Source organism: Triticum dicoccoides, chromosome 5A (assembly GCF_002162155.2).
Source record: "Triticum dicoccoides isolate Atlit2015 ecotype Zavitan chromosome 5A, WEW_v2.0, whole genome shotgun sequence".
NCBI classification, from domain to species: Eukaryota; Viridiplantae; Streptophyta; class Magnoliopsida; order Poales; family Poaceae; genus Triticum; species Triticum dicoccoides.
In genome coordinates this window covers 581,683,685-581,706,587 of record NC_041388.1, presented here as the reverse complement: position 1 = coordinate 581,706,587, position 22,903 = coordinate 581,683,685, and the positions used below count along the sequence as shown (strand labels likewise).

Sequence of the window (22,903 nt, the reverse complement as noted above, 5' to 3'; positions counted from 1 at the left end):
GATACTTGAATAAGAGTTTTTCAATGAAAGACCTCGGTGAAGCTGCTTATATATTGGGCATCAAGATCTATAGAGATAGATCAAGACGCTTAATTGGACTTTCACAAAGCACATACCTTGACAAAGTTTTAAAGAAGTTCAAAATGGATCAAGCAAAGAAAGGGTTCTTGCCTATGTTACAAGGTGTGAAGTTGAGTAAGACTCGATGCCCGACCACTGCAGAAGATAGAGAGAAGATGAAAGATGTTCCCTATGCTTCAGCCATAGGCTCTATCATGTATGCAATGCTGTGTACTAGACCTGATGTGTGCTTTGCTATAAGTCTAGGAGGGAGGTACCAAAGTAATCCAGGAGTGGATCACTGGACAGCAGTCAAGAACATCCTGAAATACCTGAAAAGGACTAAGGATATGTTTCTCGTTTATGGAGATGACAAAGAGCTAGTCGTAAATGGTTACATCGATGCAAGCTTTGACACTAATCCGGACGATTCTAAATCGCAAACCGGATACATGTTTACATTGAACGATGGAGCTGTCAGTTGGTGCGGTTCTAAACAAAGCATTGTGGCGGGATCTACGTGTGAAGCGGAGTACATAGCTGCTTCGGAAGGAGCAAATGAAGGAGTCTGGATGAAGGAGTTCATATCCGATCTAGGTGTCATACCTAGTGCATCGGGTCCAATAAAAATCTTTTGTGAAAATACTGGTGCAATTGCGTTGGCGAAGGAATCCAGATTTCACAAGAGAACCAAGCACATCAAGAGACGCTTCAATTCCATCCGGGATCTAGTCCAGGTGGGAGACATAGAAATTTGCAAGATACATATGGATCTGAATGTTGCAGACCCGTTGACTAAGCCTCTTCCACGAGCAAAACATGATCAGCACCAAGGCTCCATGGGTGTTAGAATCATTACTGTGTAATCTAGATTATTGACTCTAGTGCAAGTGGGAGACTAAAGGAAATATGCCCTAGAGGCAATAATAAAGTTATTATTTATTTCCTTATATCATGATAAATGTTTATTATTCATGCTATAATTGTATTAACCGGAAACATAATACTTGTGTGAATACATAGACAAACAGAGTGTCACTAGTATGCCTCTACTTGACGAGCTCGTTGATCAAAGATGGTTATGTTTCCTAGCCATTAACATGAGTTGTCATTTGATTAACGGGATCACATCATTAGGAGAATGATGTGATTGACTTGACCCATTCCGTTAGCTTAGCACTCGATCATTTAGTATGTTGCTATTGCTTTCTTCATGACTTATACATGTTCCTATGACTATGAGATTATGCAACTCCCGTTTACCGGAGGAACACTTTGTGTGCTACCAAACATCACAACATAACTGGGTGATTATAAAGGTGCTCTACAGGTGTCTCTGAAGGTACTTGTTGGGTTGGCGTATTTTGAGATTAGGATTTGTCACTCCTATTGTCGGAGAGGTATCTCTGGGCCCTCTCGGTAATACACATCACTTAAGCCTTGCAAGCATTGCAACTAATGAGTTAGTTGCGGGATGATGTATTATAGAACGAGTAAAGAAACTTGCCGGTAACGAGATTGAACTAGGTATTGAGATACCGACGATCGAATCTCGGGCAAGTAACATACCGATGACAAAGGGAACAACGTATGTTGTTATGCGGTCTGACCGATAAAGATCTTCGTAGAATATGTGGGAGCCAATATGAACATCCAGGTTCCGCTATTGGTTATTGACCGGAGACGTGTCTCAGTCATGTCTACATAGTTCTCGAACCCGTAGGGTCCGCACGCTTAACATTTCGATGACAGATATATTATGAGTTTATATGTTTTGATGTACCGAAAGTTGTTCGGAGTCTCGAATATGATCACGGACATGACGAGGAGTCTCGAAATGGTCGAGACAAGAAGATTGATATATTGGAAGCCTATATTTGGATATCGGAAATGTTCCGTGTGAAATCGAGATTTTACCGGAGTACTGGAGGGGTTACCGGAACCCCCCCCCCTGGGGGGGGGGGTTAATGGGCCATAGTGGGCCTTAGTGGAGAAGAGGAGAGGCCGCCAGGGAAAGGGCCGCGCCTCCTCCCCCTAGTCCGAATAGGACAAGGAGAGGGGGGCGCCCCCCCTTTCCTTCTTTTCCTCCACCTCTTTCCCCCTCTTCTCCTAACCCAACAAGGAAAAGGGAGGGAGTCCTACTCCCGGTGGGAGTAGGACTCCTCCTGGCACGCCCCCTCCTGGCCGGCGCACCTCCCCCCTTGCTCCTTTATATACAGGGGCAGGGGGCACCCTAGAGACACAACAATTGATTGTTTGATCTTTTAGCCGTGTGCGGTGCCCCCCTCCACCATAGTCCACCTCGATAATACTATAGCAGTGCTTAGGCGAAGCCCTGCGTCGGTAGAACATCATCATCGTCACCACGCCGTCGTGCTGACGAAACTCTCTCTCAACACTCAGCTGGATCAGAGTTCGAGGGACGTCATCGGGCTGAACGTGTGCTGAACTTGGAGGTGTCGTACGTTCGGTACTTGATCGGTCGGATCGTGAAGACGTATGACTACATCAACCGCGTTGTGCTAACGCTTCCGCTTTCGGTCTACGAGGGTACTTGGACAATACTCTCCCCTCTCGTTGCTATGCATCACCATGATCTTGTGTGTGCGTAGGAAATTTTTTGAAATTACTACGTTCCCCAATAGTATATATACCCACGCCCACCACTCCTTTGTGTTCTACTCGTGCATATAACATCTACGCATAAACCTGGCTCGGATGCCACTTTTGGGGAATGCAGTAATTTCAAAAAAATTCCTACGCACATGCAAGATCATGGTGATGCATAGCAATGAGAGGGGAGAGTGTCGTCCACGTACCCTCGTAGACCATAAGCGGAAGCGTTATGACAACGCGGTTGATGTAGTCGTACGTCTTCACGATCGACCGATCCTAGTACCGAACATATGACACCTCCGCGATCTGCACACGTTCAGCTGGGTGACGTCCCACGAACTCACGATCCAGTAGAGCTTCGAGGGAGAGTTCCACCAGCACGACGGCGTGATGTCGGTGTTGATGAAGCTACCGACACAGGGCTTCGCCTAAGCACTGCTACGATATCACCGAGGTGGATCATGGTGGAGGGGGGCACCGCACACGGCTAAAAGATCAATGATCGACTTGTGTGTCCATGGGGCGCCCCTGCCCCCATATATAAAGGAGCAAGGGGGGAGGCCGGCCAGTCCTAGGAGGGCGCACCAAGAGGAGGAGTCCTCCTCCTAGTGGGAGTAGGACTCCCCTTTCCTAGTCCCACTAGGAGGGGGAAGGAAGGAGTGGGAGAGGGGGAAGGCAAGGGGGGCGCCCCCCTTCCTTGTCCTATTCGGACTCAAGGGGAGGGGCACACGGTCTACCGTGGCCGGCCCCTCTCTCTCTCCACTAGGGCCCATTAAGGCGCATTAGTCCTCGGGGGGTTCCGGTAACCCCTCAGGCACTTTGGTTTTCTCCGAGATCATCCGAAACCCTTCCGGTGTCTGAATATAGCCGTCCAATATATCAATCTTTATGTCTCGACCATTTCAAGACTCCTCGTCATGTCCGTGATCACATTCAGGACTATGAACTACCTTGGTACATCAAAACACATAAACTCATAATAATGATCGTCACCTAACGTTAAGCATGCGGACCCTACGGGTTCGAGAACTATGTAGACATGACCGAGACTCATCTCCGGTCAATAACCAATAGCGGAACCTGGATGCTCATATTGGTTCCTACATATTCTACAAAGATCTTTATCGGTCAAACCGCATAACAACATACGTTGTTCCCCTTGTCATCGGTGTGTTACTTGCTCGAGATTCGATCGTCGGTATCTCAATACCTAGTTCAATCTCGTTACCGACAAGTCTCTTTACTCGTTCCGTAATACACCATCCCATAACTAACTCATTAGTTGCATTGCTTGCAAGGCTTATAGTGATGTGCATTACCGAGAGGGCCCAGAGATACCTCTCCGACAATCGGAGTGACAAATCCTAATCTCGATCTATGCCAACTCAACAAGTACCATCGGAGACACCTGTAGAGCACCTTTATAATCACCCATTTACATTATGACGTTTGTTAGCACACAAAGTGTTCCTCCGGTATTCGGGAGTTGCATAATCTCATAGTCATAGGAACTTGTATAAGTCATGAAGAAAGCAATAGCAATATACTAAACGATCAATGCTAAGCTAACAATGGGTCAAGTCAACCACATCATTCTCTAATGATGTGATCCCGTTAATCAAATGACAACTCATGTCTATGGTTAGGAAACTTGACCATCTTTGATTCAACGAGCTAGTCAAGTGGAGGCATACTAGTGACACTATATTTGTCTATGTATTCACACATGTAGAAAGTTTCCGGTTAATACAGTTCTAGCATAATAATAAACATTTATCATGATATAAGGAAATATAAATAACAACTATATTATTGCCTCTATGGCATATTTCCTTCATTATTGGTGTTAAATCACATGACGATGTGAACTATATTATTGACTCTAGTGAAGTGGGAGACTAAAGGAAATATGCCCTAGAGGCAATAATAAAGTTGTTATTTATATTTCCTTTTATCATGATAAATGTTTATTGTTCTTGTTAGAATTGTATTAACCGGAAACTTAGTACATGTGTGAATACATAGACAAAACTAAGTGTCCCTAGTATGCCTCTACTTGACTAGCTCGTTAATCAAAGATGGTTAAGTTTCCTAGCCATAGACATGTGTTGTCATTTGATGAATGGGATCACATCATTAGAGAATGATGTGATGGACAAGACCCATCTGTTAGCTTAGCACTATGATCGTTTAGTTTATTGCTATTGCTCTCTTCATGACTTATACATGTTCATATGACTATGAGATTATGCAACTCCAGAATACCGGAGGAACACCTTGTGTGCTATCAAACGTCACAATGTAACTGGGTGATTATAAAGATGCTCTACAGGTGTCTCTGATGGTGTTTGTTGAGTTGGCATAGATCGAGATTAGGATTTGTCACTCCGTGTATTAGAGAGGTATGTTTGGGCCCTCTCGGTAATGCACATCACTATGAGTTAGTCATGGGATGATGCATTACGGAACGAGTAAAGAGACTTGCCGGTAACGAGATTGAACTAGGTATGATGATACCGACGATCGAATCTCGAGCAAGTAACATACCGATGACAAAGGGAACAATGTATGTTGTTGTGCGGTTTGACCGATAAAGATCTTCGTAGAATATGTAGGAACCAATATGAGCATCCAGGTTCCGCTACTGGTTATTGACCGGAAATGTGTCTCGGTCATGTCTACATAGTTCTCGAACCCGTAGGGTCCGCATGCTTAACGTTCGATGACGATATGTATTGTGAGTTGTGTGATTTGATGTACAAAAGGTTGTTCAGAGTCCCTTATGTGATCACGGACATGACGAGGAGTCTCGAAATGGTCGAGACATAAATATTGATATATTGGACCATGTTATTCAGACACCAAAGGTGTTCCAGATAGTTTCGGATAAAATCGGAGTGCCAGAGTGTTACCGGAACCCTCCCCCCGGAAGTTATGGGCCTTATTGGGCCTTAGGGGAGAGAGAGGGCCGCAGCCAGGAGGTGGCGCCCCCCCCCCCAAGGGGAGTCCGAATAGGACAAAGGGAGGGGGCGTGGCCCCTCTTTCCCTCTCCCTCTCCCTCTCCTTCCTTCTTCTCCTAGTTGGACTAGGAAAGGGGGGCCTACTCCTACTAGGAGTAGGATTCCCCCCCCCCTTGGGCGCGCCCCTTGTGGCCAGCCAGCCCCCTCCTCCCCTCCATTATATACGAGGGAGGGGGCACCCCATAGACACACAAGTTGATCTTCAGCCGTGTGCGGTGCCCCCCTCCAGAGTTTTCCACCTCGATCATATTGTCGTAGTGCTTAGGCGAAGCCCTGCATCAATAACTTCATCATCACCGTCAACACGCCGTCGTGCTGATGCAACTCACCCTCGGCCTCAACTAGATGAAGAGTATGAGGGACGTCACCGAGCTGAACGCGTGTAGATCGCGAAGGTGCCGTGCATTCGGTACTTGATCGGTTGGACCGCGAAGATGTTCGACTACATCAACCACGTTACTAAACGCTTCCGTTTTCGGTCTACGAGGGTACATAAACACACTCTCCCCTCTCGTTGCTATGCATCTCCTAGATAGATCTTGCGTGATCGTAGGAATTTTTTTTAAATACTGCGTTCCCCAACAGAACTGTCTTGCACCCGTTGTATGTGAACGTAGAGCTTATCACACCCGATCATCACGTGGTGTCTCGGCACGATGAACTGTTGCAACAGTGCATACTCAGGGAGAATACTTATACCTTGAAATTTTAGTAAGGGATCATCTTATAATGCTACCGCCGTAAAAATAAGATGCATAAAAGATAAACATCACATGCAATCAAAATATGTGACTTGATATGGCCATCATCATCTTGTGCCTTTGATCTCCATCTCCAAAGCAACGTCATGATCCCCATTGTCATCGGATTGACACCTTGATCTCCATCGTAGTGTTGTTGTCGTGTCGCCAACTATTGCTTCTATGATTATCGCTAACGCATAGTGATAAAGTAAAGCAATTACATGACGATTGCATTTCATACAATAAAGCGACAACCATAAGGCTCCTGCTAGTTGCCGATAACTTTTAAAAAACATGATCATCTTACAACAACGTATATCACATCATGTCTTGACCATATCACATCACAACATGCCCTGCAAAAATAAGTTAGACGTCCTCTACTTTGTTGTTGCAAGTTTTACGTGGCTGCTACGGGCTTCTAGCAAGAACCGTTCTTACGTACGCATAAAAACCACAACGATTTTTCGTCAAGTGTGCTATTTTAACCTTCAACAAGGACCGGCCGTAGTCAAATTCGATTCAACCAAAGTTGGAGAAACAGATACCCGCCAACCACCTTTATGCAAAACAAGTTGCATGTCTGTCAGTGGAACCGGTCTCATGAACGTGGTCATGTAAGGTTGGTCCAGGCCGCTTCATCCAACAATACCGTCGAATCAAAATAAGACGTTGGTGGTAAGCAGTATGACTATGATCACCAACAACTCTTTGTGTTTTACTCGTGCCTATCATCTACGCATAGACCTGGCTCGGATGCCACTGTTGGGGTACGTAGCATGCAATTTCAAAAAATTCCTACAATCACGCAAGATCTATCTAGGAGATGCATATCAACGAGAGGGGGAGAGTGTGTCCACGTACCCTCGTAGACCGAAAGCAGAAGCGTTAGGTTAACACGGTTGATGTAGTCGAACGTCTTCACGATCCAACCGATCAAGTACCGAACGTACGGCACCTCCGATTTCAGCATACGTTCAACTCGATGACGTCCCTCGAACTCTTGATCCAGCAAATTGTCGAGGGAGAGTTTCGTCAACACGACGGCGTGATGACGGTGATGGTGATGTGATCTACGCAGGGCTTCGCCTAAGCACTACGTGAATACGATCGGAGGACTAAACCGTGGAGGGAGACGCCGCACACGGCTTGGAACAATTGGTGTGTCTCCAAGGGGTGCCCTTCCCACATATATAAAAGAGGGAGAGGGAGGAGGCCGGCCAAGGGACGCACCATAGGGGGGGTCCTACTAGGACTCCGAGTCCAAGTAGTATTCACCCCCCTATTATTCCGTCTCATGGAGAGGGAAAGAGGGAAGGAGAGGGAAGAGGAGAAGGAAAGGGGGCGCCGCCCCCTCCCCTAGTCCAATTCGGACTCCCATGGGAGGAGGGCGTGGCCACCCCTTGTGGGCTGCCTCCTCTCTCCCCCATGGCCCACAGTGGCCCATTACTTTCCCCGGGGGTTCCGGTAACCTCTCGGTACTCCGAAAAATACTCCAAACGATCCGGAACCATTGCGGTGTCCGAATACTATCGTCCAATAGATCAATCTTTACCTCTCGACCATTTCGAGACTCCTCTTCATGTCCGTGATCTCATCCGGGACTCCGAACAATCTTCAGTCACTAAAACACATAACTCATAATACAAATCGTCATCGAACGTTAAGCGTGCGGACCCTACGGGTTCGAGAACTATGTAGACATGACCGATACATATCTTCGATCAATAACCAACAGCGGAACCTGGATGCTCATATTGGTTCCTACATATTCTACGGAGATCTTTATCGGTCAAACCACAATGACAACATATGTTATTCCCTTTGTCAACGGTATGTTACTTGCCCGAGATTTGACCATCGGTATCTTTATACCTAGTTCAATCTCGTTATCGGCAAGTCTCTTTACTCGTTCCGTAATGCATCATCCCGTAACTAACTCATTAATCACATTGCTTGCAAGGCTTATTGTGATGTGCATTACCGGGAGGGCCCAGAGATACCTCTCCGATACTCGGAGTGACAAATCCTAATCTCGATCTATGCCAACCCAACAAACACCTTTAGAGACACCTGTAGAGCATCTTTATAATCATCCAGTTACGTTGTGACGTTTGATAGCACACAAGGTGTTCCTCCGGTATTCGGGAGTTGCATAATCTCATAGTCAAAGGAACATGTATAAGTCATGAAGAAAGCAATAGCAATAAAACTTAACGATCATTATGCTAAGTTAACGGATGGGTCTTTTCCATCACATCATTCTCCTAATGATGTGATCCCGTTCATCAAATGACAACACATGTCTATAGTCAGGAAACTTAACCATCTTTGATTAACGAGCTAGTCAAGTAGAGGCTTACTAGGGACACGGTGTTTTGTCTATGTATCCACAGATGTATCAAGTTTCTGGTTAATACAATTCTAGCATGAATAATAAACATTTATCATGATATATGGAAATATAAATAACAACTTTATTATTGCCTCTAGGGCATATTTTCCTTCAGATGCTGGGTACGGAGCTGCCTTTCGTTATTGAGACGAACAACAGCTCAGTGGCAAAGGCACTCGACCCCTCATGTGTGGATTGATCGGAAATTGGAGTGACTACGAAGGAATTTCAAGTGATCAAGCAAGGAAATAGAGAAGTTAAAGTCTGCAAAGTAGATAAAAGGGTCAATAGTTAGGAGTGCGGTTTCTGCTCTTGAGCTCATCTACACCCCCCCCCCCCTGAAAAAATCAAAACAAATACTAAAAAAATTCAAAAAATTCCAATTTTTGTGTGGTAGATAAGTTTATGCGTGAGGTATGCTCCAAGTTCAACTCATTTGGACATCTGAGCAACTCTCAGCAAAAAAGACAAATTCAGGGCCTGTAAAAAGGTTTAATGTTCACACACTGTTGTGACATGATTTTTTTTACTGAGAGCTGCTCAGATGTCTGAATAAGTTGAAATTTGGAGCGTACCTCATGCATAAAATTTTCTATCACACAAAGAAAATGGACTTTTCTAATATTTTTAGTACATGTTTTGATTTATTTTTTCTGACAGGGTGTAGATGAGCCCGGGCACCGAATTGGGTTGTCGCAATAGTTAGGTCATATTCTTGCCCAGCTTGAGCGTAAAGAGTTGACAAGTTATGTGGTAGTGTTATGCAAGGGACAGTGCCAACCTACGTGTTGAGTGTCGCCTTGCAAGATTGTAAGAATTTTGTTTGCTCTTTTAATTAATACTACTCTCTATTTTTTTAAAGATATGCAGTATTTGGTAAACACTTATTTATACAATCGCATTAATATGAGCAGATAAATCACGGCCAGAATTTAACAAATATTTATATACACAATCACATTTATATGGACAGGTAAATCTTGAGTAACATACTAAAATATTATGGCCTCTTTGATTCATAGGATTTTCAAAACGCAGAAATAGAAAAAACATGGGATTAGAGTGGCATGTCATCTTGAATCCTACAAGATTGTATGAGTGTTTGATTGTGCATAAGAGAAACGTAGGATTCTTTTAAAGAGGTTTGAGTGGATGGAAATTTTCCTATGAAATCTAATGTAAATGAATCCCATGAAAAAATTCCTATAGTTTACGATCCTATGAATCAAACAACCTACATAGAAAAAATTCCTAAGAATTAAAATCCTCCAAAATTACTGTGAGAATCCTTTTTTTTTAGATGTACTGTGAGAATCCTTTGATTCAAAGAAGCCATTATTTTTTACATATCCCGTCACAACCTCTTCGTCACTCTCTTGGGTCGCGAGTGAGTCAGGCGCCAGAAACCGTCAGCAGAAGGCAGAGGAGACGCAAGTGCTTTGAACGACCGTATGAGGTTGACACAGCACATCAAGGTTTCTCTTATCACGCCACAAAACAGGATAGCGTAGCTGAGCACCGATAATAATAATTAAATAAAAAACGCAACACGGTCTTCAAAACGAAATTGACAACTCTCTCTCAAAAAAGAAAACCGAATTTGACAACTGCAGCTCATCACGGATAATAGGCCAGAACGGTCTCCTTCACCGGTCGCCACCCATCACGCGCGACAAAAGAAAAGAGAAACTTTATTATTTTCATTCAAGAAAGAAAAAAGAAAAGAAAACTGTCACGAGGTTAAGGCTACTCCTATTTATCTTTGTCGGCCAATAACACGTCTCCTGTGGGCCTCTTGGTGGGGCGTCGCACGTCCAGGTGGCGGCCAAGCGTCGCGGCGGCAGGTCGCCCGCGGTTCCCCGCAAACCACATGATTGATCCCATTCATTCACGGACCGAAAACGATCCCGAATCCCTGGCGACCACATGAAAATCAATCAGGATCGCCACGCGTCCCGCAACAGCCCGGCCCGCGCAGACGGGTCGCCATCGTCGCCCCTGGACCAGTTGCTTGCCTGCCCCTCCCCCCTCCCTCCCCCGTCCGCCATTGGTCGTCGCCATTTTCCAATCCCGCTATTAAACTCGTTCCCCTCCCAACAACCCGCAGAGCGCAGGCAGGCACGCATCTTCTAACCCCGCCCTCTGCCGCCGCTGCTGGCTTTCCTTCCTGCGGGCGAGGATCATCCCTGATCCCAACGGGGCTCGCTCCCCGCCTCCTCCCTGCGTACGTGCCCGCCCCCCTCGCCTCAATCGCCGATTGCTTGCTGCTCCCGCGTTCCGTTGGACGCTTGGGCCGCTTTGCGTGCTGTTTGCGCCTTCCTTTTTTTGGTTTCTGGTGGTAGTTGGGATGCAGGATTCGTGCTCGGACATGGCCACGCCCCCTGTTCTTGGCATGGCCTAGTAGGTATCAAGTTCTTGGTGTTCAGGTCTTGTGCCTTCATAGCATTCCCCCTGAGCTTAGTTGGATTCGTTTCAGGTGCTGCGTTGATTAGGGGTCCTGGATGGTGGCTGGGTTGGGTATTGATCTGTGTCTGTATGTAGCAGAAGATCCAGGAGAAGTTTTCTGTCGGATTAGTTTTACACTGAATTTTCAGATGACTGAGTTTAAGATAGAGAATTTGGTAAAGCTTTAATCCTAGAGGAATGTCTACCGTGTACCATTCTCTTCACTTCTTATCTTCTTTTTGTATACAGCATCATTCAAGGAAACCATGTTTATTTTACATAAATAACGCAGCAGAAGAGTTGCTGCTGTGGAGTATTGAGCAGGAAACTGTTCAGATCTACAAAAGAGGCTAGGAGAAAAACCAAGAAAAATATAAAGGGAGAACCAAGTCAAATCAGGGAACTAGACAGTCCTTAAGCAGACTTAGCACCAGTCAAGATCTCAGAATCTTTCTAGGCCACTTCAGATTCTCACCTCCTCCTTCAATTCAGAATTCAGAAACTATAATTGCTCTGTTTTTTATTTGCCGATAAAAAATGCGCACGCTATCATCTCAATGGAACTATTCACCGCCTTCTTGACCTGGTTGACCATCTGTCCTTTGCACTTTCTCATCGATATAGCATCCGGTGTGTTGTGTTTAGGCTAGTCCGGCATGTCATTGCTCGCCAAACTGAATGTGGGTGGGAGCAGCGTCAGTAAACGAGGTCTAGCATGACATTGCTCTTATCCTGATAGCACTGAACTGCGTTGTTGCATTGGATTGTGTAGAGTCATTGATGTATGTTTATCCACCATTAACGAACAAACACTAGGGCCAAATTTACCTTTAATAATTTCTTAATATATGCATTAAATCGTACCTCTTATGATTTTGGCATCTCTAAGTATGTTTTTATTGTTTGTGCGTACTATTTGCAGCTGGAGGTGAAATAAGCAAATATTTTCCTGACGTCAAGTTTGCTACAGACTGGCCTTTCCTTGGCTGAATCGGCACACACTACCAACATGGAAACATACACCACAGATGATGCGCTTACAGCCATGGGATTTGGAAAATTGCAAGGACTTGTTCTTGTTTATGCAGGCATGGGTTGGGTTGCAGAAGCCATGGAGGTCATGCTACTGTCCTTTGTTGGACCATTGATTCGGGAGGAATGGAAAATCTCTGCCCAAGATGAGAGTTTACTCTCAAGTGTAGTGTTTTTGGGCATGTTAATTGGAGCATGTGGTTGGGGATACGTGTCTGACAAATATGGGCGAAGGTAAGGATTTACTTGTACATGCACTGATGTGTTTCGCTTTTCTAGAAGAATTTTTATTTTTATTTTTGACAAAGTTATGACCGTCTCTGTTATGAATTTGAATCTCATATTCCTGATGTACGATTATGCAACTTTGGCACGTCCGGTGTGTTTTGGAATTGTAAACATAATTTCAATACTATACATTGCGGACAGGTTTATAGTTGCAAACATACAATGTACCAAATATAATCCCTGAACAAAACTTGTATTTTTCTTGTTTCAGGACTGGTTTACTGCTTTCAACTCTGTTTACTACTGGAATGGGTTTCCTAAGTGCTTTGTCTCCAAACTATTTATGTTTGATGGCTCTTCGCTTTCTCGTTGGCGTAGGATTGGGTGGCAGCCATGTGTATTCATCTTGGTTTTTGGAGTTTGTTCCTGCGCAAAATCGTGGCTTTTGGATGATTATTTTTTCCTTTTTTTGGACTATTGGCACAGTCTTGGAAGCTTCACTTGCATGGGTATCGGACTGATACTTTCTGATTTATATTTATATTTTGACCAAGTAATGAAGTCTTACAAAATTTTGTTCCTATTGCAGATTGTCGTATCAACATTGACTTGGAGGTGGTTGCTAGCATTGACTGCCATCCCTTGCTTTCTCTTGCTCCCTTTCTTTGGAATTACACCTGAATCGCCACGCTATCTGTGTGCGCAAAATAGAATATCTGATGCAACACTTGTCCTGGAGAGAATCGCCGAGACAAACCAAGCAACTCTTCCTCCTGGAGTTCTCGTATACCCTCGAGACGGTGAAGTTGATCATAGTACTCTTACCTCTGAGGCAGATCATCTTCTTCCACTCAGAGAGAAGGACTGCACAGATGATGATGTCATAAGCCCCAAATCTGGTAGTGCTGCTGCATTGCGCAGTCTACTGTCACGGAAATTGCGTAGATCAACTCTTCTACTTTGGTTTGTTTTCTACGCAAATTCCTTTGCTTATTATGGACTAGTCTTGCTGACCGCGCAACTGAGCAATGCAAATAGAAGCTGCGCATCTGGGCTGAAATATGTGAAGAGTGAAACAGATGCCAGCCTTTACAAAGATACATTTGTCACTAGTCTTGCAGGTAGCATTCAGTAGCCCGTTTCTTCACCCAGTCTGACTGGCTGTAGAATATGTCACTAACTCATCATTCTACTGCTCTACCAGAGATTCCGGGTCTAATTGCATCTGCTCTTCTTGTTGAATGGTTTGGCCGAAAAGCTACAATGTGGTGCTTGCTCTTCACATGCTGTGGTTTCCTTGGCCCACTTGTGTTTTATCAGAGTGAGCTATGGACAACTGGCCTTCTATTTGGTGCTCGTGCTTGTGCCATGGGTAGCTACACAGTTGTATGTTTATATGCCCCAGAGGTTCGTATCTTTTTCTCATGGCATGCAGTAAATGTGTTTCTTCGTGTCACAGCATAGTGAGTTTAATGTGTTGAAAGTACTGCCTGGTAGGCCTATAAGTTGCAATTTCAACATTATATCCATCGATTTGGCTAGGTACTTAAAATGGTATTTTGTTTCCTGAATATTTTAAAAAAATTATGTCTGCATTACATTTCATAATGAAGATATATGTAAGTAAACTGGTGCGAGTATGACCTAAACGAATAAAACATACTACTGCATCCTTCTTATTAATTTTATTCAGTAATGTTTTCTTGTCACACTGTCATATTATGACCATTGTGACTTTTTTATGTATTGAATTACATGAAGGGGGTATCTTTAGACAGGACCTATGCAAGGCCTTTTTGTATCTATGATCTCCACATCAAGCTCTTGCAAAGCGATGGACTTCTCTAAGACAGAAGAGAAGCAAGCAACCGACTGATATAAGCACGGTCACAAGAATATTTTACTTGCTAGAGCATCCACTTATTAGTGTCATTGATTTGCATTTGTTAATTTTGTGTTTGTTATTGGGTTTACAAGGTGTTCACCACATAATTTTGTGCTTCGAAATTTCTTGAGGACCCTAGCATCGTGTAGGTTTACATTGGTTTATAGGTAATCCAATGCAGTGATAAAGGATTCTCCTTTCATCATTGTTGTACTTGTCCTACTTATTTAAATCATAAATTAAATCTGTTAACTACTGTCCAGTCAGAGTGTACCCAGGATGTAAACAAACGGACATCCTGCTTCATAGATAACTTGGCTAAATGAAGTCTACCGATTCTGATCCATTTTCCTGATGAAAAACCAACTTAGTTGTGGCATGTGGTATTCCCCGTCTTAGGGTCTTGTTTATACTCTTAGCTGGGAACACTTAGAATGATACATAGTTATTGCAGCATTTTACCCAAAACAGTCTTGTAGAGCAGTTGTCAATAGATATTTCGCTGAAGGAGTTTTGTTTTCCTACGAACTAACTTATTCTCTTGTCCTTCTAGGTATACCCGACGTCGGTGCGCTCGACCGGGGTTGGAATCGCGACTGCCATGGGCAGAGTTGGTGGAATTATTTGCCCCCTTGTAGCCGTTGGAATGCTGAGAAGCTGCCATCAGATGGAAGCCATCATTGTGTTTGAGGTGGTGTTATTCCTTGCTGCAATTGCCTGCATGCTCTTCCCTTTTGAGACCAAGGGCCGCGCAATGAACTGATGATGGTCATGGTGTAAACAAGCAAAAACACTTGGACCATAAAATTCGTCATGCTGCTATGCGTGAATGTTTATATACAAACTGTTATATGTCTAGTATTTTAGTGGACATGACGATGAAGATTCCTCGAAATTCATTTCGGGGTTTCGGATGTTATTGGACATCATTTTGTAAAGTCCTCACTCCTTGAGACTGTAAGTAGGAGTATGGTATGGTATGTATGTATAAATTCTTTGAACGTGATTAAGTGTCTGCAACAGGCATTTCTACCAGTAACTTTTGCTGAATTCTCATGTTGATTTGGTCCCCAGTCGAAGTTAGAGTTGCAAGTTGTAACCCCTTGTGTGTGGTTATGGAATTGTTAGGTTGCTTGCATCATACATGGTTGTTAAACTAGACTTGCATTTTAGTGAACCTTATAATTACATATTTTTGCTAAAAAGCTAGATTGAAATAAAATCTCTTACTAGCGGTCTATTCATCTCAGTGCTATAGTCGACGCTCCTGATCCTAGAAATGATTGGGGTTTTGTTTAAACTACTCCCTCCGTTCACTATTTTAAGTTGTTTTTGGGTATTTCAATATAGACTACATACGGACTGTAATGAGTGAACAAATTGAAGAGGATTTGTAGCATCAGGGTGATCCACCCCCCTATATGAACATCAAGTTAAAAAAATACCGAGAATTTTGAAAAAGAAAAACTGGAATTTGGAGATACCAAACTTGGGTCTGATCTACTTTTATGTGAAATTTGGTGAAAAATACCATGAAACGTATCTGTGGCAAAGAAGACAAAAAATCATATGTATAAAAAAATTGTTTGGATGGATTTTAGTTTGGACTGTATTTTTTCGTTGCGGATTTTAGTTTGGACTGTGTTTTGAAGTTAATATTTGCTTATGGATATGGAAAACCCAGGAGCTGCTGTGTAATCCCATGAACAAATACACTAAAACTTATCTACATACATTAGATTTAGAAACATTTAGAACATCTTATAATAATGAAGGGAGGGAGTACTAATTAAACACATTAAGCTACACATAAAGGGCGGCCAACCAGCTATGCCACGTGGCGCAAACTGGTTGGCCGTGGTGAGTAATCTTTTGGAATATTTTCTAGATGAAGGTGTGGATTATTTTTTGAATATATTATTTCCTTTTTAGATGAAGGGAGGACCTTTGGTATTTTTAGAACTCGCTGGTATGCTGCGGTGGTGATTTTTTTTCTTTTTCTATTTTACTTCTTTTTGTAGATGAAGGTAATGATTTTTTTTCTGAGATGTTTTCTTAGACGGAGATAAGGACTCTATGTATTTTTTTAAATGAAAATATGTGCATAACTTCCTCTCAAGCGGGGCCACAGGGTGGCGCCCCAACCACTAGTTAAGTGTCAAATGGTACCTGGAGAGAGGGCGGGAGAACCAAGGCACAGGACAGAGGACGAAAAGCAAAAGAGAATATGCTCGATGTTTTCAGTGAGGCAACATGTAGCACACCTCACATTTTTTTTTCGAAACGGAGGCATAAGATTTGCCTCATCTATTAAATAAGGAGAGAATAGAGTTTAGAGAATTACAACACACCCACACTTTCGGCATGACAATTACTCGCCCAGAAAAAAATTCCCTAATTTCTTTGCGCCCGCGGCCATTCAAAGCTTGGCCTCGTCGACGATGGCGGTGAGTAGGACGGTCGGTGGTGCACTTTTGTGGCGGAACACACGTGCATTTCTTTCATTCCAGATGGTCCAAGAGACGTGCATGGTGAGGGAGGCCATAGCTTGCCGGTTAGGGTTGCGGTTGTCGATTCTCTTGTCCCACCACTGGTAGACGGAGTCGTCCATGAGCCAATCGGAAGTATCCATGTGCGCAAGACCTAGTTTCTCAATAAGAGACTTCCATAGCCGAATCGTGTAGCGGCACTTGAAGAAAAGGTGGGCTCATGATTCTTGCTCCCTATTGCAGAGCTTGCAAAGGCCACAATTTGGCCAACCTCGACGCTCCAAGCGATCGGCGGTCCATAATTATGTAATTAAGCATATCCTTGGCAGGCATGTTGTCCTACAAAACGCCACTCTATCTCTCTCTCTCTCTCTGCTGTCCATACCGCTTACATCAATGTGAGGCGTGCTAGATAGATGCCTCCTGCCCGGCCGGTAGTTGAGAGTGGCGTATGCAGAGAGCGAGCGAGCGAGCATGGGTCCCGGACCAAAGCACGGTCGCAGACGTCGTCGTCAGTCAGGCTTGTTTGTTCCTTCACTCCACCAAACACCAGAAATCTGTTGCCGCCGCCTGCCGCTTATTATGGTGCCATGGAACGAAGCAAACCAATCAATCACAGCCACAAGGTCGTTCCCGGTCCTCCTCCACCGCCGCCGGCCGCCGGCCGCCGCCTATGCTTTCCTCTCCCGGGAACCCCCATCCACGGTTCGCTCCCTCTGACGACCCCTTGCTGTTAAATTTTTGATTGGCTCCCAACTCCTCCATCTCTATGCTAATCTTTATAAGTGTGTGAGAGTTTCAGACTTTCAGTCACATACTTTTTGTACGGTGGTGGGTTTGTTCTTACAGCAGGCCGGATCAGCTCACAGCTGAATATATGGTACTCCCTTCGACCAAAGTTGTACTAGAGCTGCAGCAATTAATTTGGGTGGGAGGGAGTACCTACTTCGGAGTCGAACCCTCTCGTTGGCCTTCAGGCTTCAGCACAAGAAACAGCTAGCCTTTATGCATACAGCATACTAGTAACAACTACATTCAGTTTAGGCTTCAGTTTAGTTTACGTGCCTGCACACTCTGAGTCTGACAAGAATGAGTTTATCATTTCATTCGCTTTGCAATCTGTCCTGCGATGGAGGAAGACCATGATGCTCTTGGCATTCTAGATTCATCACTGTACGCTTCATCTTGCACAAACATGCTTTTTTGCCTTTCAGGTCTGAACTCTTAATGTATACAGCAAGTCATATTGGCTATACTTTTGGTCTCTACGAATGATTTTATTCTGCATGGGGCATACTGAAGATACTTATTTGACCAAAAGTTTGTTCGAGACTTGCCTGTGATACTGGTGTTCAAGCAAAAGACTCCGACTGTCTGACAGCATGGAAACATACACCACGGATGACGCGCTTTCGGCCATGGGGTTTGGCAAATTCCAGGCGCTTGTTCTTGCTTATGCAGGCATGGGTTGGGTCGTAGAAGCCATGGAGCTCAACCTACTGTCATTTGTCGGACCGTTGGTTCGGGAGGAGTGGCAAGTCTCTGCCCAAGATGAGAGCCTACTCTCAAGTGTGGTCTTTGCCGGCATGCTAACCGGCTCACTTGCTTGGGGCTTTGTTTCTGACAGATATGGTAGAAGGTATGAAGCACTTCCCTGTTTCAATTTTTTCAGTACAGGCATTTCTGAATATGATTTTTTGTAAAGGCAAAGCCTGTGATTTTTCTTGTTTCAGGACCGTTTTGCTGTTTTCAGCTCTGTTTACTAGCGGAATGGGCTTCTTAAGTGCCTGGTCTCCCAACTATTTGTGCTTGATGGCTCTTCGGTTTCTCGTCGGCGTAGGAGTGGGAGGTGGGCATGTGTTCTCATCTTGGTTTTTGGAGTTTGTTCCTGCGCAAAATCGCGGCACTTGCGTAGTTCTTTTTTCGCTTTTTTGGACTATCGGTACTATCTTGGAGGCTTCACTTGCATGGGTATGGCAGCTTTCTTTTGTGGCCCTTTAGTGTTGTGAATTATACATGTCACATTTTCATTCTAAATTTTTTTCCCTGATGCATTTTATAGGTAGAAATAGAAAAAAAATATAGCGTCACAACAAATATTAAGTATGTAGAGATATAAGCAAGGATATAAGAACATGACAAATCAAGGTTTCTGAAACCACAAGTATAGATAAAGAGACGCCACAAATACTAAGTAGTGTGTCAACTGAAAGAAACATCTCTGTTTGTTCAGGTCGGGTGCTTACAAATGTATGTAGAAGTGAATTTGTGTTGGTTTCTTCATAGTCTTGAAATCCATTCCTTCCCAAGTGTATGGAATTATTATTATGTCAAGAAATGATATTGATATATTTGTCATCAGAAGTACTTTTAGATAATTAAATATTCCTATAACGTGTAATAATAAAAATTATGGTTAATAGTATGTATTTCAGACCATCTCTATTATCTGAATTGACAAGTACTCCCTCTGTCCCATAATGTAAGACGTTTTTTGACACTAGTGTAGTGTCATAAAATGTCTTATATTATGGGACGGAGAGAGTAAAAATGAATGGGAATGACGAATATTCCGTAGGAATACTTGTGATTTCATCTTGTGCTATCTCGTATCAAACTTTTACCTTCACAGCTCAACTTTGATTTTCTCAGAAAAAACTTTGATTTTCTGCATGAAGTTTAAAATAACTGATGCTCAGTTAAACTTTGGACTGATGCATTTACGACATTTTATTTGTGACTTATGTTTATAGAATTTTATACAGTTCTGAGAAATGCTATTCGACTGTGGTTTGGTCGCAGGTTGTCATATCGGCATTGAATTGGCGGTGGTTGCTAGTATTGACCTCCATTCCATGCTTCCTCTTGCTTCCATTCTTTCGAATAATACCTGAATCACCACGCTATCTTTGTGCACAAAATAGAATGTCAGACGCTACACTTGTCCTGGAGAGTGTCTCTATGATAAACCAAGAAGCTCTTCCTCCTGGAGTTCTCACATACCACCGTGAAAGTAAAGTTGGCACTCTTACATCTGAGACCGAAATAGATCATCTTCTTCCAGTCAGAGAGACAGAATGCAAAGCTAACAATGCCTTGAGCTTCAAATCTGGCGCCGCTGCGGCACTGCGAAGACTATTGTCACCAGCATTGCGCAGATCAACTCTTCTTCTTTGGTTTGTTTACTTTGCAAATTCCTTTGCTTATTATGGGGTAGTCTTGCTGACATCTCAGCTGAGCGATGCCAATACAAACTGCCCATCTGGGCTGACAAACTTACAGCGTCAAGAAGATGCTAACCTTTACAGGGATACATTTGTTACCAGTTTAGCAGGTAGCTTACAGTAAGTCTACTTTGTTGCCTGATGACTGCCTCTTTTTTACAATATGCCACTGGCTAACAAATATATGTACTGATGTTCCAGAGATTCCTGGTCTAATTGTATCTGCCGTTCTTGTTGAATGGATTGGCCGAAAAGCTACAATGTGGTCCATGCTCTTCACTTGTGCTGCTTTCCTTGGGCCACTAGTACTTCATCAGGATGAGCTATTTACAACGGCCCTCTTATTTGGTGCTCGCGCATGTGCCATGGGTAGCTCCACAGTTCTATGTTTATATGCTCCAGAGGTTTGTGTCAATTCTTTGTTAAATATAGCAAGTGCACTTCTTTTCCATTGTCTTGGTTTTTACAGTGTCCTGTAAATACCACCTAGCCATTTTAGTTAATAAATTTGAATGTTACATTCATCCATTTAACCAATTTATACAAATGGTGGTTTTCATTATTCTTTTTGTTGTGCCAAGGTAGTTTTGATTTTTAATATTCAGGGTTTAAAGTTTTCCATTCATCACGCTAGGACGGGTTGAAATTAATCATCTCCTAGTAGATCTTCCCTGTATTGCATACTGAAGATAGGTGAACTGCCCTGTGGTCAAAGAACCTTCTAGTTCATTTTTCTTGCCAATATTGGCCAGATCATGGACTAGCAGAACCTTCACCAAAATTTCGGCTAGCCAAATACTCCTATCTGGCAAGGCTAGCTTGAGCTAAATCCAACACACCCCTAATACAAATAAAACTTGCTGCTAGGCCCAGCGCTATGAAACTCATGCTAGGAGGATTTGTTTCTTGTTGCGTCGATGCCAGAAGACTTGCATACGCTATATATGCATGAGGGCAGTAATACTCTCCTAGCTAGAGCATCCATTTTTAGTTTCATGGATTTGCAGATTCTCTTGCTTATCTTGCCAGATATACATGATGTGCCAACTGTAAAGACCCCTGAACACAGTAACATAAAAAAGATTGTAACAATCATAATAAGAATTCAACATCCTAATTGCAGCTAATGATAATAATATGAATCCACGTAGTGGATAGGGAGAAAATATCTCAAATCTGATCATATTACTAGGTGTTCTGCTCTTCATTGCTGCAACACTATCCTTCCAGACTCAATTTGTTTTTTTTGACAGAAAGACTGTAATGCAACAAACTCAAATTGCAAGTACCATGTTTTGAACCTGGGTGAGTGGGAAGGCATGAGCCCCTTCCCACCACTAGGCTATGCCTTAGTCTGCTCCAAACTCAATTTGTTTGTCTGTGTAACACCTGTCCAATATGTTTCTCTGACCAGGCATTATCTGAAGCAGTTTCAGTACAAGTTTTGGATAATATTATTTCTTTGGAGCAGAGTTTCTTGCGCACTAATTCATTTCCTTGTATTCTAGGTATATCCAACATCAGTCCGCTCGACCGGCGTTGGAATTGCAACCTCCATTGGTAAAATTGGTGGGGTTATATGCCCTCTTGTCGCTGTCGGCATGCTACGCACCTGCCATCAAATGGAAGCTGTTTTTGTGTTTGAGCTGGTGTTATGCCTCGCTGGAGTGGCCTGCATTCTCTTCCCTGTAGAAACCAAGGGCCGTGAAATTGACTGATGTTAAATATATTAGTGTATATAGCTAGTAATTCATTGACATGAAGATGTCAAGTTTGGCTGGATTTCTTACATTTTTGGAGGTACATGTGGATGTGGGGTTCCGGCAAACCCTTAAGGTTCGAACACTGGGGTGCGCGCGAAGTCTTTTCCTTTCACCGATCTACGCCCTAGCTCGCTAAGATCTCGCGGACGAACTCGACGAACTCGCAACACCGAAAGACACAAGATTTATACTGGTCCGGGCCACCGTTGTGATGTAATACCCTACTCCAGTGTGGTGGTAGTGGATTGCCTCTTGGGCTGATGATGAACAATACAAGGAGAAGAACAACCTCCTCGTTTTGAAGTGTTCTTGTGCTTGGCTAACTTGTGTGGGTGAGTGCTGGATGAACTGCCCGATGCCCTACTGCGGTGGCTAGCTCTACTTATATATGCCCTGGTCCTCTCCCCAAATATTGAGCGGGAAGTGAGCCAACAACGACGGGCAAATTTGAAGGGGGACAACTAATACAAGCCATCCTGACAAAGGTGGTCTCCGCCTGCGAAAGGCTCTGGTGGTGACGTCGTCTTGGGCTCCACGATGACCTCCGTCTTGCCGTCCTTCTGGTCTTGGTCTTGTTGCACTGATATGACAGCCTTTGCCTGATGCCTCAGTACTCCTCGCCTGCGCTGGCCTCCTTAGCACCAAAGAGGAAACAAGGACGCTGCGCGCGCTGGCGCCCGCCTGGCGCCCGTCTAGTGTCGATCGTCACGGCTCACGTCACGAGAGCCTCGTGAGGTTTGCCTCACCTTGATATCTCCGCTCCTCGTGAGCCTGCCCGACTAGGCCACTCTAGAGGAGGTCTCGTGTCATCCGCCTCACGAGGCTTGGCCCCTCGCGAGGGTCTTGGATGCCTTGTTGATGAAGATGGGTCGTACGGCCTGCTGGCTTAGCCACGCCGTGGGCCGCAGGCAGGCAAGTCTGGGGACCCCCGTTCCCAGAACGCCGACAGTAGCCCCCGGGCCCAAGGTGCGCTCGGGCTTGGCTTCCCGGCGAAGCCAAGGGT

The 22,903-nt window shown here is 44.0% G+C and overlaps 2 protein-coding genes across 6 annotated transcripts; both read left to right on the top strand.

The window, feature by feature from the left end:
* The first annotated feature begins 10,901 nt into the window (after positions 1–10,901).
* LOC119303047 (organic cation/carnitine transporter 7-like) lies at positions 10,902–15,474 on the top strand. 4 transcript variants are annotated; one of them, XR_005147827.1, is made up of 7 exons: positions 10,902–11,058; positions 12,202–12,545; positions 12,811–13,048; positions 13,129–13,660; positions 13,744–13,946; positions 14,301–14,591; positions 14,978–15,108. XR_005147827.1 is itself a non-coding variant. In XM_037580129.1 (6 exons), exons 2-6 carry the CDS (start codon positions 12,289–12,291, stop codon positions 14,385–14,387), a joined length of 1,317 nt encoding a protein of 438 aa, XP_037436026.1. In that variant the 5' UTR covers positions 10,902–11,058; positions 12,202–12,288; the 3' UTR covers positions 14,388–15,117. The 4 variants fall into 4 exon arrangements, 3 of the variants coding, with proteins under 3 accessions (XP_037436026.1, XP_037436025.1, XP_037436027.1); XM_037580129.1 differs by having other exon boundaries at positions 14,301–15,117; XM_037580128.1 differs by lacking the exon at positions 14,301–14,591 and having other exon boundaries at positions 10,903–11,058; positions 14,978–15,474.
* Positions 15,475–17,355: 1,881 nt separating this feature from the next.
* LOC119303046 (organic cation/carnitine transporter 7-like) lies at positions 17,356–21,980 on the top strand. Of its 2 annotated transcripts, none has more exons than XM_037580126.1 (6): positions 17,356–17,618; positions 18,128–18,552; positions 18,647–18,884; positions 19,716–20,247; positions 20,339–20,541; positions 21,646–21,980. In XM_037580126.1, exons 2-6 carry the CDS (start codon positions 18,296–18,298, stop codon positions 21,853–21,855), a joined length of 1,440 nt encoding a protein of 479 aa, XP_037436023.1. In that variant the 5' UTR covers positions 17,356–17,618; positions 18,128–18,295; the 3' UTR covers positions 21,856–21,980. The 2 variants fall into 2 exon arrangements, with proteins under 2 accessions (XP_037436023.1, XP_037436022.1); XM_037580125.1 differs by having other exon boundaries at positions 17,763–18,552.
* The last annotated feature ends 923 nt before the right edge of the window (positions 21,981–22,903 follow it).

What these genes read in the sequence shown, in the direction of transcription:
- LOC119303047 (XM_037580128.1), top strand. Translation starts at nt 12,289, where the DNA reads ATGGAAACATACACCACAGATGATGCGCTTACAGCCATGGGATTTGGA. An exon ending in TCTGACAAATATGGGCGAAG is followed by an intron (nt 12,546 to 12,810) that starts GTAAGGATTTAC and finishes TTCTTGTTTCAG; the next exon opens with GACTGGTTTACTGCTTTCAA. An exon ending in ATTTGTCACTAGTCTTGCAG is followed by an intron (nt 13,661 to 13,743) that starts GTAGCATTCAGT and finishes CTGCTCTACCAG; the next exon opens with AGATTCCGGGTCTAATTGCA.
- LOC119303046 (XM_037580126.1), top strand. Translation starts at nt 18,296, where the DNA reads ATGGAAACATACACCACGGATGACGCGCTTTCGGCCATGGGGTTTGGC. An exon ending in TCTGACAGATATGGTAGAAG is followed by an intron (nt 18,553 to 18,646) that starts GTATGAAGCACT and finishes TTCTTGTTTCAG; the next exon opens with GACCGTTTTGCTGTTTTCAG. An exon ending in TATGTTTATATGCTCCAGAG is followed by an intron (nt 20,542 to 21,645) that starts GTTTGTGTCAAT and finishes CTTGTATTCTAG; the next exon opens with GTATATCCAACATCAGTCCG.